Consider the following 18,081-nt stretch of genomic DNA (forward strand, 5'->3'; position numbering starts at 1 on the left):
GCCTCAAGCCTAAGTGGATAGCCCACGGGAAAATAAGTTTAATTAAACAAAACAAAAAACTTTAAATGTAAAAAAAAAGGCAGGTATTTCCCCAAAGGTTTTTAAAATGCTAGTTAAAATTTATGTTGTGGTTTTTCTTCTTTCATTAAAAAAAAAAAAAGAAAGTTTGCTGTGGGCAGTTAGCGAGCCCAAGCTTGGCAGGTGTGAATTTCAACACGTCTGCATGATCACGTGATGGATGTCGTCACGTTGGTAAAGGGTTAATGATTGGAGCGGTGAGATAATGGAGGGTCTGTTGGGCTGCAGGTTTTTGTCTGTGGCTGCAGGTTTTTGTATGTGGCTGCAGGTTTTTGTCTGTGGCTGCAAGTTTTTGTCTGCAGGTTTTTGTCTGCAGGTTTGTCTGTGGCTGGCTGCAGGTTTTTGTCTTTGGCTGCAGGTTTTTGTCTGTGGCTGCAGGTTTTTGTCTTTGGCTGCAGGTTTTTGTCTGTGGCTGGCTGCAGGTTTTTGTATGTGGCTGGCTGCAGGTTTTTGTATGTGGCTGGCTGCAGGTTTTTGTCTTTGGCTGCAGGTTTTTGTCTGTGGCTGCAGGTTTTTGTCTTTGGCTGCAGGTTTTTGTCTTTGGCTGCAGGTTTTTGTATGTGATTGGCTGCAGGTTTTTGTCTTTGGCTGCAGGTTTTTGTCTGTGGCTGCAGGTTTTTGTCTTTGGCTGCAGGTTTTTGTCTTTGGCTGCAGGTTTTTGTCTGTGGCTGGCTGCAGGTTTTTGTATGTGACTGGCTGCAGGTTTTTATCTGTGCCTGAGGGATTTGTCTGCAGGTTTTTGTATGTGGCTGCAGGTTTTTGTATGTGGCTGCAGGTTTTTATCTGTGCCTGAGGGTTTTTGTCTGCAGGTTTTTGTCTGCAGGTTTGTCTGTGGCTGGCTACAGGTTTTTGTATGTGGCTGCAGTTTTTGTCTTTGGCTGCAGGTTTTTGTCTTTGGTTGCAGGTTTCGGTCCTTTCCTGCAGATTTTTGTCTGCAGGTTTTTGTATGTGGCTGCAGGTTTTTGTCTATAGCTTCGGGATTTTATCCGTAGCATAAAAATGAAATTTATATAGAAAATTTATACTTTGACCAGTGTACGACCCCCCCCCCCCTCCACCCTCGAAATTTTCAATGAGAAAAATGTCTGAAAGAAACACTGGTCGAATTCTACGCTTGAGTATCAGTGGCGATCTCGGCTGTTATCATTTGATTTATCCAAAAACACCGTAAGCGGTTAGACTAGATCCCTTTCGAGAACTTGCGCGACAATTGATTCGTTGCCTTTTCTTACTTTTGTGAAGGATAGCGGGCTTTTCTTTTAAACAGCAAATTATATCGATGAACGAGAAATATTATTAAACTGCTGCTGTCGATTATCTAATATCAGTTTTATTGTGACAACGCGGATTCAAAAAATAAACTTGTTTAATTAGATGTGTTTTCTGAATTCAGGTTTATAAAAAAACAATAATTTTTTTTAAAGGTGAGGTTGGGTTGGTCGTGCCAGTTGTTGTACCCCCCCACCCCCTTTCCCAATGTGAATCCTGGTTTTGAAGTCTGTACTTTTAGCTTTAAAGGCCTAAACTTGCCCGGAATTTTAAAGCCTGTATTTAAGCTCCTAGCTCAATGTTTTAAAGGCCTGTACCTTAACCAAATTTCCTACTATTTTAAAGTCTTTATTTGGGCCCACTTGCCTAACGTTTTAAAGGCCTGTATCTTAGCTCGCTTAGCCTCTACGAAATCTACCCCAACTTCCACTCATTGCCGAGAGATGCTGCGTTAATCGAGACCAAAAACTCCGTATCGAAACGAGCGGTAATTGACCAATATTTTTTGGTCCATGCCGCCTCGTTCTCTGACGCTGACAAGTGGTACCTGATAACGTTTCCTAATGCGTCGCTAATTAGTTGATTAGTGGTCAGACAAAGGCGATCTCCCTTTTTTCACGCTTGCCTCTTGGACTTCCGGTAAATTACCCCCCCCCCCCCGTGGGACTTCCGGTTATCTGGCAATGGAGGGGGGGGGGGGGCAAGGGGACAGGGGCAGTCATGTCTGCCACCCAGCATGTAGGACAACTCTACTTTCCCTGCTCCGTGACAGCTACTACGTCCCGCCATAGCATATATTCAATAAAGTAAGTCGATTCCACACGGTCCCTAAACCAATTTTATATATATATATATATATATATATATATATATATATATATATATATATATATATATATATATATATATATATATATATATATATATATATATATATATATATATATTACAAAGACGCATCGCGGTATAGAACACAGAACCTCACCTTAAACATCCTAAGACTTATAAAGACACGTCACACAAACCTACCTCAATCAAAATAGGTTTACAGAAAGTTTTAGTTAACCATTTTTCTACTGCGTAATATTTACCATCACCGTTTTTTTTTTAAATTTCTTCCTAGTTTTAATACGTCTGTTTTTGAAGACATTCGCATCTTCAATTAAAATCCTATTCTAAGGGAAGTAACGCGTTCACACAACGTATCCCTTACCTCCCCTCGTCTCGCATACTTGCCTGTCTGTAACACCCAGCCTAAAGATGTCGACATGAGAATTTGATGATTTACCGAATTTATCAACACCTCCATCAGACCTAGCTTTTTTATGACAGTTTTTAAAATATTTTTTTTATAATTTTCAACTTTTTTATTTTTTAAATATGTTTCTGATATTATTTGTACACTTATATTTACTTGTATTTGTAAGCGCCTTTATCTGTACACTATATACACATTTAAAAATGAAATATTTGTTGATTTATTGAAAGAAACTCTCATAACAAGGAAACTTGATATGTATTTTATTATTTTGTTAAGGGGTGGTGGTGATTGTCCGAGGGGTGGGAGGGGCAGACACCTATCAAAAGCCACGCCCCTGAGTAAAAATAAACAGCTGACGTTTTAATTTATTTTAAACTTTCATTAAAAAAAAAACGAAACCCCAACCCAACACAACCCAGTTAAATGACAGCATTGAAATAGACCACCACATCGGCGAGGCTATTTTTAGAACCCTGCTCAGCCAATAAACTCAGCTTAAATGTCAGCCAGCCGAGCCGCAGCCCGTCGCTTCATTAGCCTCGACGTAACATTTTATTTAAATGCTGGGGGCTGCATATCAACCCCCCACCCACCCCTCGCCTTCCCACATACTTTCACTCCCTACCTTTCCCCATACCTACCCTCCACATACTATCCATGTAATCCCCTACCCCACCCTCACATCTCCCCCTTCATACCCCCGTCCCACTCCCACCCCTCTTCCCGTTACAATCCCCCTCCAAAACTCACCAACTACTCCACTAACCCTCTTATCCCCTCAGCCACCCACCTACTTATCCATAATATATCCACCAACTTCCTTAGTAAAGCCAAATTCATCCACTAACATCTTCCACCTACCATCCATCCACCTGTCCACCTTCCATCCACACATCCACCTACCATCCACCCAACTATCCACCTACCATCCACCCACCTATCCCCCTACCATCCACCCACCTATCCTCCTACCATCCACCCACCTATCCACCTACCATCCACCCTACTATCCTCCTACCATCCACACACATATCCACCTACCATCCACCCACCTATCCACCTACCATCCACCCACCTATCCTCCTACCATCCACCCACCTATCCTCCTACCATCCACCCACCTATCCTCCTACCATCCACACACCTATCCACCTACCATCCACCCACCTATCCTCCTACCATCCACCCACCTATCCACCTACCATCCACCCACCTATCCACCTACCATCCACCCACCTATCCTCCTACCATCCACCCACCTATCCTCCTACCATCCACCCACCTATCCACCTACCATCCACCCACCTATCCACCTACCATCCACCCACCTATCCTCCTACCATCCACCCACCTATCCTCCTACCATCCACCCACCTATCCACCTACCATCCACCCACCTATCCACCTACCATCCACCCACCTATCCACCTACCATCCACCCACCTATCCACCTACCATCCACCCACCTATCCACCTACCATCCACCCACCTATCCTCCTACCATCCACCCACCTATCCACCTACCATCCACCCACCTATCCACCTATCATCCACCCACCTATCCTCCTACCATCCACCCACCTATCCACCTACCATCCACCCACCTATCCACCTACCATCCACCCACCTATCCTCCTACCATCCACCCACCTATCCACCTACCATCCACCCACCTATCCTCCTACCATCCACCCACCTATCCTCCTACCATCCACCCACCTATCCTCCTACCATCCACCCACCTATCCACCTACCATCCACCCACCTATCCACCTACCATCCACCCACCTATCCACCTACCATCCACCCACCTATCCACCTACCATCCACCCACCTATCCACCTACCATCCACCCACCTATCCTCCTACCATCCACCCACCTATCCTCCTACCATCCACCCACCTATCCACCTACCATCCACCCACCTATCCTCCTACCATCCACCCACCTATCCTCCTACCATCCACACATCTATCCACCTACCATCCACCCACCTATCCACCTACCATCCACTCACCTATCCACCTACCATTCACTCACCTATCCACCTACCATCCACTCACCTATCCACCTACCATCCACCCACCTATCCTCCTACCATCCTCACATCTAAGCACCCACCACCCATCCACCTACAATCCACATACTTTCCACCGGCATCCACTGACCAATCACCCACTTTTCTCCTTACAATCCACCTACCTATCCACCCAACATCTACCCATTTATCCACCTACCCCCACCCACCTTTCCACCCATATATCCACTCATCAATCACTGACCTATCCATCTACCATGCATCAACCTACAACTCACCCACATATCCACATACCAAATACCCATCTATCAATCTACCATCCAGCCACCTATCCACCGACTTATCTAATCACAATCCACTCCACCACTCATCACTAAATTTAAATCCCCACAAAGCGGATGCAAAAAAAAAAATTAATTAAAAAAAAAAAAACGAAAATAATGTATACCCCCCCCCCCCGGGGGCTGAGACTATATGTTGCAGGCAGAAGCAATGATTGGATATGAGTTTTTTCCTTTGTGTCGAAGTCTCGCGACAGACTACACTACACCTACGTGTCTAATGGTGTCTGGAGCGGTGTCCCAACAATAACGTCGACAGTCTAATGAAAAAATAGAAGTTATCTAACAGGGGAGATTGTCTTTAAGATTACATGTGTTATTTACTCTTTAAATAGGGGGGTGGGGCGAATATTATATATATATATATATATATATCGTTATATATAACGTCCAAACAATACTCATGAACAATATTCCCGTCCATGATCCGTTACAAATATTGTTCATTTCTATGTTCCCCAAATGACGACCCTAAAGAGTAGTGCCTATAACTAACCAATATATCTAACAATATTCCCGAATAATATGGCCGAACAATGTTCCTGAGCATTGAAACCAACTTATGTTCCGGAACATCGAACCTAAATTATGTTCCCGAATAATGTTCCTGAACCTAAATTATGTTCCCGAATATGTTCCCGAACAATGTTCCCGAACCTGATTTTTTCCCCGAACATTGTTTCAGAACCTAAATTTTTTCCCCGAACAATGTTCCTGAACATTGAACCTAAATTATGTTCTCGAATAATGTTCCTGAACATTGAACCTAAACTATGTTCCCGAATAATGTTCCTGAACATTGAACCTAAATTATGTTCCCGAAGAATGTTCCTGAACCTAATTATGTTCCCCAACAATGTTCCCGAACAATGTTGCTGAACCTAAATATGTTCCCGAACAATGTTCCCGAACAATGTTGCCGTACAATGTTGCTGAACCTAATTTTTTCCCCGAACAATGTTCCCGCACATTGAACCTAAATTATGTTCCCGAACAATGTTCCAGAACAATGTTCCCCCGGGGGTTATGACGGCGACGAGGCGGAGGAATGTTCCCTCGAGTTCTGACACTTCCGCCGTGCCGGTGCCAGCGACATAGTGCATGTCATAGCGCGAGACAGCCTGTCAGATTTACTCATCATAGAGAGACTGGAACTTTTTTTCTTAGGGGCGGGGCGGTGGGGGGGGGGGGGGGGAGAGTATCTGCTTAATAGGGAGTGGAGGGGGAGTTACTAGTAGATGAAGTGTAGAGGCGGAGGAGGGATAGTTGCATTATATCGGGGGGGGGGGGGGGGGGGGGGGGGGGAAGGGCAATGGGCGGCGTTGTGGATCACGTAGGGAAAGTTTGGGCAAGGTGGATCACGTAGGGAAAGTTTGGGAAAGGCGGATCACGTAGGGAAAGTTTGGGAAAGGTGGATCACGTAGGGAAAGTTTGGGAAAGGTGGATCACGTAGGGAAAGTTTGGAAAAGGTGGATCACGTAGGGAAAGTTTGGGAAAGGTGGATCACGTAAGGAAAGTTTGGGAAAGGTGGATCACGTAGGGAAAGTTTGGGAAAGGTGGATCACGTAGGGAAAGTTTGGGAAAGGTGGATCACGTAGGGAAAGCTTGGGCAAGGTGTATCACGTAGGGAAAATTTGGGAAAGGGGGATCACGTAGGGAAAGTTTGGGCAAGGTGGATCACGTAGGGAAAGTTTGGAAAAGGTGGATCACGTAGGGAAAGTTTGGGCAAGGTGGATCACGTAGGGAAAGTAGGGGAAAGGTAGATCACGCAAGGAAAGTTTGGGAAAGGGGGATCACGTAGGGAAAGTTTGGGCAAGGTGGATCACGTAGGGAAAGTTTGGGAAAGGTGGATCACGTAGGGAAAGTAGGGGAAAGGTGGATCACGTAGGGAAAGTTTGGGCAAGGTGGATCACGTAGGGAAACTTTGGGAAAGGGGGAACACGTAGGGAAAGTTTGGGTGAGGTGGATCACGTAGGGAAAGTTAGGATAAGGTGGATCACGTAGGGAAAGTTTGGGAAAGGTGGATCACGTAGGGAAAGTTAGGATAAGGTGGATCACGTAGGGAAAGTTTGGGAAAGGTGGATCACGTAGGGAAAGTTTGGGAAAGGTGGATCACGTAGGGAAAGTTAGGATAAGGTGGATCACGTAGGGAAAGTTTGGGAAAGGTGGATCACGTAGGGAAAGTTTGGGAAAGGTGGATCACGTAGGGAAAGTTTGGGAAAGGTGGATCACGTAGGGAAAGTTTGGGAAAGGGGGATCACGTAGGGAAAGTTTGGGCAAGGTGGATCACGTAGGGAAAGTTTGGGAAAGGTGGATCACGTAGGGAAAGTTTGGGCAAGGTGGATCACGTAGGGAAAGTTAGGATAAGGTGGATCACGTAGGGAAAGTTTGGGATAAGGTGGATCACGCAGGGAAAGTTTGGGAAAGGTGGATCACGTAGAGAAAGTTTGGGCAAGGTGGATCACGTAGGGAAAGTTTGGGCAAGGTGGATCACGTAGGGAAAGTTTGGGAAAGGTGGATCACGTAGGGAAAGTTTGGGAAAGGTGGATCACGTAGGGAAAGTTTGGGAACGGTGGATCACGTAGGGAAAGTTTGGGAAAGGGGGATCACGTAGGGAAAGTTTGGGAAAGGGGGATCACGTAGGGAAAGTTTGGGCAATGGGTGGCGTTGTGGATCACGAGGCTGAATCTTAAAACCAACAATATTTTCTTCTGTGCGAAAATTATGGTCAAACATTTCAAATGTTGTTTTCGCTTGTAAAAATAGGCGTATTCACAATCACCGATTTACATTTCAAGTAGGCTGTGTCTATCATATGGGCGGCGTTGTGGATCACGTAGGGAAAGTTTGGGCAAGGTGGATCACGTAGGGAAAGTTTGGGAAAGGCGGATCACGTAGGGAAAGTTTGGGAAAGGTGGATCACGTAGGGAAAGTTTGGGAAAGGTGGATCACGTAGGGAAAGTTTGGGCAATGGGTGGCGTTGTGGATCACGAGGCTGAATCTTAAAACCAACAATATTTTCTTCTGTGCGAAAATTATGGTCAAACATTTCAAATGTTGTTTTCGCTTGTAAAAATAGGCGTATTCACAATCACCGATTTACATTTCAAGTAGGCTATGTCTATCTTCGGCATTGTAATAATACTCTGTTTACAGTTGTAATGTGTATGTGTGTTGGAGGGGGGGGGGTGGACTTCGACCAACGAAACACGCGCAGCACATCCCGTCTAGACCTCAAGTCTTCGTTAGAAAACCATGTTACTGAAGTGATACATTTGAGGTGGAATTGTCTGTGTAAGACAGAGGTAGAAATTTTATTTCGTCAGATGTGTGTAGCTTTATGAACATGATTCTAGCATTCACCCCTCTCCCCTTTCTCCCCCCCCCCCCCCTGGCCACACTAACACACACACACACACACGCACGCACACCTCTTTTGGATTTAGTAAAAACAAATAAACAACTACGTTTTTAGCGCAATTTCCATTCTGGAGAATTGCGTTTATTAACTCGTCATTTCTGGGAATGGATGGATGAATGTATGGATGAATGTGTGTCCGGGCTTTAAGTCGTATCTCCTCCTCAACGAAGCAATATAGATGACTAGTTCCAAAAGCAATTATGTTAAGCAAGTTACGAGAATGAGCATAGGCCATAAAAATTCCGGGTTTCTTTCATGTATTTCCCGGAAAAGCCAAAAAACCTCGAAAAAATTCAGTTTTTGGCCCATATCTCGGCAACCAGACCACTTAGCGACTTGAAACATGTACCAATCGATTCCTGCCATAATTTAGAATAATGTTGCCGAAGAAAGTTTTCAAAAATATCCTCTCGTTCGGTCACAAATTTTAAAATTACATAAACACCTACAAACCGATCGTTTTTCTAGCTTGAACGCACCTCAGCATTATACGTCAGAGCTATTTTTAGATAACATAAGGAAATTGCGCATAAATGTCACTAGACTTTTTTAATTAACTTGTTTTTTTCAGTTTTCAATAAGGAGCGAATCACTATAGTTTGACAAAATCGAAGTTGATCCGAGTATGATTGGCTGGTTTAGAAGTGGGGGGTGGGTGGGGGGGGGGGGGTGAAGATGGGACGACATGGAAGACACCAGCAGTCACCACCGGGGACCGGACGACCCCGCGCAACTTCCCGACGATACCCGTCTAGTGCAGCTCCGAATACCGGAGATTCCCGGAGCGTTTGTTTAGGTTTCACGTCTTCATCAGTTACATCTTTGGCGCCGCCTCGCGCGCACAGCGCCCTCTAGTATCCGTAACGTTGGACGCTGGAGCTCTTCTTTAAAAAAAAATACAGGAAACTTGTTATGAAAATAAGCGGGGAGGAGGGAGGGGGCTGTGGGATTGCTAGATAATTAGCAACATAATTCTTGTTTAGCGGAAGAAAAACGGAAGCGTAGGTTCAGTGAGGGTTGATCAGCCAGAACGACGACGTCAAGTACGGTTACAAAACAAACATTAAGATCTAGACTATACACAGTGGTGTTTGTATGGGGCTCAGGATGATAGAGTTGATTGTCTAGTATGAGTTAAAAAGAAAAATTAAGATCTTGACTATACACAGCGGGGTTTATACGGAGCTAAGGATGATAGAGAGGGACGGAGTGGTCTAGCGGTAGAGAGCTTGTCAGTAGACCGTCCCTGAGTCCGAACAACTCTGATGGGTACCTAACTCACGTTAGGAAAAGTAAAGGCGGCTGGGCATAGTGCTGACCACACTATCTCTTCATATACCGAGGTCACAGAAACAAGTGAACTCTACTTCACCTGCCCCATAGACCTTCATGGTTTGAAAGGGAAACTTTACTTTTACTTTACTAAGGATGATAGAGTTGATGGTGTTTGTATGGAGCTAAGGATGATAAATTGATAGGTAATGGATTTGTATGAGTTAAAAAAACCCATTAAGGTCTAGACTCTAGACTATACACAGCGGTGTTTGTATGGAGCTAATGGTGTTAGGGTTGATGGTCTAGTATGAGTTAAAAACAAGCATTAAGATCTAGATTCTAGATTATACACAGCGTTGTTTATATGGAGCTAAGGATGATACAGGCTATAGTGAGTTAAAAAATATTCCTAACAATCTAAACTGCATAGTAATGCAGTTCAGAATGTCATTTATAATCTTTTCCTATTTCGTTTGACGCCCTCGCAGAGTCGGCACCCATGGTGGCGGACCCACCTACACCGTCCCATTGCTACGCTTATGCTGTATTTTACCTTTTCGAAACTTAACATTTAATAAAACACTGGTTAAAAATATATTTTATATATAAATTACTTATTTTCCTATTGTGTTGATGCTTGCAATCTACGCTCTAAAATATGTATGTCTCTGCATTTGTATTTTCCTCCTCAAATATATTTAAATATTTAAAATTTTGTGTCAAACCACAATTTTATTTATAATATTTTTTTTTTACATATTCTTAAGGTTTTAGTATTTAAGAAACGGTTTCTTTTATTATAATGAATTTCAAGCTGCTCAATTTAATAATATTTACTTTCTCGTATATACGAAGTATAGAGAAAGTATTGTAATCGTGCACAAAAATCACTTGAAATTTTAACAATTTTCACCGTATTACACCTCAGTCCTTCATCACATCCGAAGTATAGAGGACTTATTTTAATCGGGCAAAAATTATCAATCCAGATTTATCAAAATTTAGAGGTTTTATGCGTAATCCAGTTTGAAAAACTGGGCTTTGCAATTCTGTCCGTATGTCTGTGTGTCTGTGTGTGTGTGTGTCCGTGTGTAAACACGATAACTTGAGTACCGTTACAGCTAGGTTGATGAAATTTCATATATAAGTATTATATCAAAATCGTAGATCCGTATCAACTTTTGAGCGATTTCCGACAACCGGAAGTGGTACTTTTTCTACTTTGAATTTTTCAAAAGCCTATAACTTGAGTACTATTTCAGATAGATAAATGAAATTTCACATGTAAGTAAAAGATCTAATTCTCTACCTTCTGTTAAATTTTGAGTTATTTCCGTTGACCGGAAGTAGTAATTTACGCTACTTCCGATTTCTCAAAAACTAATGTAAATTTATTAAGTACTAATACTATTGCGCACTATTATACACACCTTTATTAGGCGTTCGCTTGGTGCGCAATTGTTTTTTACTGAGATTCTATTCTATTTTTAAAAGTTTCAGTATTTAAAATGGATTAAAAATCATAACTATATCCCCAGTTACCATCCCCTGTTGTTTTATATAAGAATATTCGAGAAAGTTTAGGGGAGATCACTACCGGTTTATTTTATATGGTGGGGGGTTTGTATTGACCCCAAACCTGAAAAAAATACGGAAAAAAAATTCTAAGGGAGACAACGAGTTTTTAACACAGTTGATTAACAAGGTTATTTCCCTTCTATTTGGTTTCAGATAGCGAGGACGACAAAAAGAGCGACAGTGAGAGTAGGCGTAAAAGGAAACAGAGGCGAAACAGGACGACGTTCAATAGCACGCAGCTGGCCGCCCTCGAGAGGGTGTTTGAGAGGACGCACTACCCGGATGCCTTCGTCAGGGAGGAACTGGCCAGGAGGGTGAGCCTCAGTGAGGCTAGAGTACAGGTGAGGTGGACAGGTGTTGGTTAGGTGAGGTGGACAGGTGAGGTGGACAGGTGTTGGTTAGGTGAGGTGGACAGGTGAGGTGGACAGGTGTTGGTTAGGTGAGGTGGACAGGTGAGGTGGACAGGTGTTGGTTAGGTGAGGTGGACAGGTGATGTGAACATGTGTTTGGTTAGAGTACAGGTGAGGTGGGCAGTGTTTGGTTAGGTGAGGTGGACAGGTGGTTGGTTAGAGTTCAGGTGAGGTGGACAGGTTTTTGGTTAGAGTACAGGTGAGGTAGACAGGTGTTTGGTTAGGTGAGATGGACAGGTGTTTGGTTAGAGTACAGGTGAGGTGGACAGATGAGATGCCGTTAGAGAAATAGGTCTCAAACATAGACAGCACAAAAACTATCAGATCGAGCGTACACTGCAGACTTGTAGATCTAGCCACTAATGGAAATTGGTAGAAATGAAACACACCAGGTAGCCACTAAATGCTACCTGTTTATTATCTGGATATGGCAAAGTAATTTGGTAATTTCCCGACATAGCTACAATCATGGGGCAGCATTTTCCCTCCCCCCCCCCTGAATTATGTTGATCAAAATTTGCTTATTGATGCCATTCTTTTCTTTTACCTTTAAAGGTTTGGTTTCAAAACCGGCGAGCGAAATTTAGAAGAAACGAAAGAAATCTGATGGCACAGCGTCAGACGATCTACGGACGTAGCAGCGTGGAGGGCACCCCCATCGAACAACCAATCACCCCCAGGGCCACGCCCATGTCATCCGATTACATCCCCTGGGCCGGCACATCCGGTTATTCCGGTCAGCCGTCGGGGCCCGGCTCGAGCTGCGCCCTGGCCTCCCCGCACTCGTTCCCGGGCTCGGCGTCAGTGGGGTCGAGCCTGGCGTGTTTGAGACTCAAGGCCCACGAGTACAACTCCAGCCTGCAGCCGTCGCCATACTCGCATCACCAGATGCCTCAGTGACACGTTGACCAGGTTTTTGTGGTGCGATAAGTCAAAATGGATTTTCTTGTACGTGTGTTAAATTTTTTTTCCAGATGATAATTTGTAAAAAAAATTTGCTTGGTTAGCAAAGTTTAAAAGTAAAAGTTGATTCATCCGAAGTTTTAAAAATCATTTCATTGTTCATGAAATTATCTATCTGTGTTTCTCATATGTGTTTTTAAAACACTACAAGGCAAGCAGTTCTCAAACTGTTCAATAAAACTTATCAGCATTTATAAAATGTCCATTAATGGAATTCAAACCAAGAGACCGGATTCCTTAAAAAGTTAAACTGTTGAGATCCGCATTCTTAAACTGTTCATTAGTTGCGTTCTCAGCCAGTTTAAAGAGTCCAGCCTTCTCACGCAGTTTATCGTCTGCATTCTCAGACAGTTCAAATCGAGACCAACATTCTCAAACTATTCGGAGACGAAGACCATCATTTTTAACAGTTTACATAATGATGACTTAAATTTTCGCTTTAACTGACTGGAATTGGTGACCCCATTACCTGTGGTGTGTCCACTCTTGTTATGTGCCGACAGTGTGTAGGCTTCGGCAACACAGCAACATATTACCAGAGGAGCACAATTTGAAGCCACCGGTCAAAGAGCTGTTCTAAAATTTTATTTTGAAAAAAAAAACAACGGAATAACGTTTGTATAATTTTTTTCATAGAAATTGCTTTTATTTTTTCCCACGTTTTCTTTAACTTGCTTTCTCTGTTTGTTTGTTTGTTTTTCTAATCAAATCTTGCGATCGAAATTTCTGGCACTTCCCAGTTAGCTAGCGCGCTGAAATTTTCAGGGAAGCTTTCTTTTGGATGACCATAGAATATTCAATTGTTATTATTACTAAATTGATCAATGGAAACATTTTATTGAGCATTTTAGACCGCTATATAATCTATATATATAATTCTCCTCTGCGAGCCATTAGAAAAAAAAAACGAGCGACGCGTAGCTCGCCTCTCTCTTGCCGCGCGCAGTGAAGCGAACGATCCCACGTCGCGACAGGCTTAGGGGCAGATAATTTAGTTTGAACCGACTTTAAACTTACAGGAGGTAACTATTACCACTGGTGGCCAGTTTGGGGGAGACGATATGGTCGAGTGGTTGGGCACACGATTGCTATCCCACTCGACACGGGTTCAAATCTATGTGTTCTAGTCAGTAACCAGCCCTCGTCCTAACCGCTATCAACTAACCTCTGACAATCATTCACTTGCGATTGAGACCGAAGAAGAAAGGGTCTCTCGTTTTTTACGAGTTGTCTTTTTACGAGTTGTCTTCGTTTACCCAAAAAAAAGTGAAAAGATAAAATCGATAGCAAGATTTCAATGCAAACAAACAGACAAAGACTAAAAAGTAGAAAATAATAATCATTAAAAAAGTTTTAAAAAACCCACGTTTTCTGATTGAACTAAAAAGTAGAAAATAAATACTATACATCACAATAATGCAAGCGATCACTCTACTATAAGCGATGAAAAACGTGGGGCGCCGTGATTTTCTTACAGTTTCTAATACTGTTGACTCTCTACAAGCTCCCTAATAAAAGTCAATAGTATTATCTAATCCAGGGGTCTCCAAACTACGGCCCGCGGGCCGGATGCGGCCCGCGAGGTCCTCTCATCCGGCCCGCGGAGTTCTTTTTGTCCACGGAAAAAAACGTTTGTTGGTGATGGCTGAGGAACTTTGCCCAGAAAAATCAAAGACATGCCTGGAAGAAACTGGCCCCCGAACTGAAATTTGATAGTTAATGCGGCCCTCGGACTGAAAAGTTTGGAGACCCCTGATCTAATCAATAGTAATATAACTTTTACTTCGGCGCCCCACGTTTTTCATCGCTTATAGTAGAGTGATCGCTTGCATTATTGTGATGTATAGTATTTATTTTCTACTTTTTAGTTCAATCAGAAAACGTGGGTTTTTTAAAACTTTTTTAATGATTATTATTAAAGTGTAGGTTTATTCATTATTGCAATCAGGTTGGTGTCTTCGCTGAAATATTTTTAACCAATCAAAGGGAGATTAATGAAAATTTTTGTGCTTGGTTGTGTCCCTTTGTTGTTTCCTAAGCGCCTTTGAAAAATATGCAAAAAAATGTTACGGAAAATGATAGCATTATAATGTAAAAATGTCGGTCTGTTAATCTATTAAAAAAACGAAAGTTTTATCAATGTTGTTACATTATGGTGTCATGAAGATTCCATTTACCTGTATAGAAATTTACAATGTCAACGTTTTAATTCGCATGCCTCGTATTACAAAGTTTTCCCGTCCATATTTTTTAAACAAAATGTACAGTTATGCCTTATGTCCCACTACACATCGTCACGTCTGCTTACTTAAGCAACTCAAGTTTTCGGTAAGAATGTAAACAAGTGTATGGTTGTCTGTCTCAGTACACCATCCAGAATTTTAAAAAGCGAACATATATATATATATATATATATATATATATATATATATATATATATATATATATATATATATGTATATATATGTATATATATGTATATATATGTATATATATATATATATATATATATATATATATATACATATATATATATATATATATATATATATATATATATATATATATATATATATATATATATATATATATATATATATGAAGCTTATTTATCTACATACCTGCATTTTACTCATTTGTCTGTGTGTTGCACATATGTACATGCTAATGCAAATATGTGTGTGTAAATAGGTTTATATATTTTTGTGCTAGTGCTAGCCTGGAGGACATGTTTCATCAATATGATTTTTTGGTCTTTTAATAACTATCTTTCATATGTTAAGTTAAACAGATTTTATTTTCCATGTAAAAGGAATTTTTAAAATGTATTCGTTTACCAGCTTAACAATAGACCTGAAATTATTGTACTACATCGTTGTGTGCAATGGAACTTAATCTTTTTCATCAGATCTTTTGACATCAATGATGAAAATTATTAATGATGTATTGGTGTGTTGTGAGGTGAGATAAGCATTTAGTGCCAACAGACAAGAGGAAGGAATTTTTAACATGAATGTTTTTATATCAGTAAAAGTGTTAACATTTTTTACACTCTCAATCATGCAAAAGTTTAAAGGCTTGAAACAGTTTGGGAATAAATTTGAGATGTTAAAAAAATATTTGAAGCGCCAGTGCCTATTCACCCCACCTTCCAAAAAAGAATGGTTTCAATTGATCAAATGTATTTATATAAAAGACATAAATTTAGAGAAAATTTAAAAGCGTAATTTTAGTATTTTCTCGATCTACTTTAAAACAGTGATTTTCATGCTTTTATAAAAATCCTTGTTCTTTTTTAACATTTGAAGGAACAATTATGTATATTGGCTACTAAATGAACATGTTTAATTATGCCATCATATTCAGCATTTTGTGTGTGTGTGTATATTTATAGAACTTTTCCAAGAACTGTCTGTGGTGAAGCCTAAAGGAAAAAACAAGGGCTTTTTTAAAAAAAAAAAAAATAAGATCACAGAAAATCCGAACAGCTCAAATAATTTATTTGTAACTTTAAAACAAACCGTTTTTAGTTTTTATAGTTGTGTATTTGTTTTAATTTTTACTATCTTTATTAAAAAAATTATGGTTTCAATTTAAAGAGAACATATTGATAAAAAGCTAGAACTTACTGTATTTCTTATTTTAAAAGCAAACAAATTTGTGATTATTTTTTTAAGAATTTTATTTACAGAAATATTAGTCAGAAGTTTTAATTTTTCTTCATATTTTTAATGAATTAAATTGTTTTGTGCATTTGGTCTATTATTTATTTTTTGAAATTTTCAGCAATTATTTTCCAAATGCCAGTTTTGTCTAGGTCATTTAAACAGTAGATATGTTCTTGAATGACCACAACATTTCTTCAAGGTTTAGAATTTTTAAAACAATCCTAGCAAATCCTCATAAAGTTGAACTATCAAAACTCACCTAATGTTGTGTAATAATTAAATTAAAGGCAAATTCTTGTGGCTACATCCCACATAATAAACAAGACGGTGAGACAACATTAATGCAGACATCGACACACACATATAAATAAAATCCAGAAACTATTGGTTCATCAAAATTATATATATTTATATATACGATGTCAATCTTTTAACATCATAATGTCAAATGAATTTAATTAGATTTACATTTCTTAAAAGAAAATAACAGATTTCTTTCTTAATCTCTGAGATATTTTTTTTTAACTGACCAATGTCTTTTGGTCAGCTTAACAACATACACATTTAAATATTTTAAAACTGCATGTATCTGAAAGAGAAAACATAGCAAACCTTTTTCTGATCAGAAAAACAATTTAAAAAAAAATTAAAAACAAAAATAACTTAAGTACAACAATGTGGTTTGGTTGTAGTGAATTATTTAAATAATTTTTTTTTTCAAATTACAGGAACAAAACAAAACTAACATACCAGATTAACTAGACCCAATAATATAAAATAAGCAATTGAAAATATTAAATGACATTAATAATAATTTTTGTGTGAATTTTTAAAAAAAAGTCAGAACAGCTAGGCCACATCTGTCTAGTTTTACTGCAAGAGTTAAGTCTATTTATATAACCAGCTGTGTATACTTATAAAACATCAGACACAGATGGTGCTCTAGACTGACTGAAACAAGATTGGTAAGTGACAAGGGGAAAAAAAAACATGCATAAATTACACATGTATTTACAGAGTGAAAGACAGAACCTTGAGAGTAAAAAATTTGATCATTTGGCTCATTAGAAGTAATTGTACAGTAACAGATAATACAGTTGCGGAATTTTTCATTTTGGGGAAATATAAGAAAAAAAAACATGAATTATTAAAGGCACATTTTAAAAAGTATTTTTTAAAATGAATATAAATAAGATAAAACTAGTTTTTAAAGAATAATACATTTGGTCAAAACATGTGAAAACAGTAACAAGTGAATATCAACAGAAATGTTTGATAAAGCCTGATACATTGTATCTAGTTAAAGTTAAATATATTTGTTGAATGCATTAAAAAATTTAACTTCAGTTTGTGTGTATTCCCTCCAATACATTTAGTTACATTACTTGATTAATTAGGTACACGACCGGGCAAGCTCAACAGGACAAGAACAAGAATTAGAACTGAGGAATAGTGACTTAGGAACACATTAGTTTATAATACATTACACAATCTATATTAGTAAAAGTCACTTGGCATGAGGAAATAACTTTGGTAAAAACACAAAATGATTTGAGGTGGATAAACAGCCACCAAAGTTGTTGAAATCTGGCCAAAATGTGACTAAGGTAAAATGCAACAGGTGAAGTGGATAAATAAATGGCAACCAGACTGTTTAAATCTGGCCAAATAAATGTATTGCCTTTTGATAGCAAAAGTTATCAAAAGTAAAATAAGCAAGGAAATATTAAATAGACCTAAACAAGTGCAATATTTACAGTTGTGCTATGGTAAAACAA

General features: G+C 39.9%; 1 protein-coding gene across 1 annotated transcript; it reads left to right on the forward strand.

Moving 5' to 3' along the window:
• The first annotated feature begins 11,294 nt into the window (after positions 1–11,294).
• LOC131956224 (paired mesoderm homeobox protein 2-like) lies at positions 11,295–13,032 on the forward strand. The gene is made up of 3 exons (XM_059320642.1): positions 11,295–11,304; positions 11,416–11,603; positions 12,228–13,032. The coding sequence occupies exons 1-3, from the start codon at positions 11,295–11,297 to the stop codon at positions 12,570–12,572; spliced, it is 543 nt and encodes a 180-aa protein (XP_059176625.1). The 3' UTR covers positions 12,573–13,032.
• Positions 13,033–18,081: the final 5,049 nt, after the last annotated feature.

Source organism: Physella acuta, unplaced genomic scaffold (genome assembly GCF_028476545.2).
Source record: "Physella acuta isolate Inbredline_101_S28 unplaced genomic scaffold, ASM2847654v3 ptg001137l, whole genome shotgun sequence".
Lineage (NCBI taxonomy): Eukaryota > Metazoa > Mollusca > Gastropoda > Physidae > Physella > Physella acuta.

Coding starts and splice junctions, on each gene's coding strand:
- LOC131956224 (XM_059320642.1), top strand. Junction 11,604..12,227: donor TCAGTGAGGCTAGAGTACAG/GTGAGGTGGACA, acceptor TTACCTTTAAAG/GTTTGGTTTCAAAACCGGCG.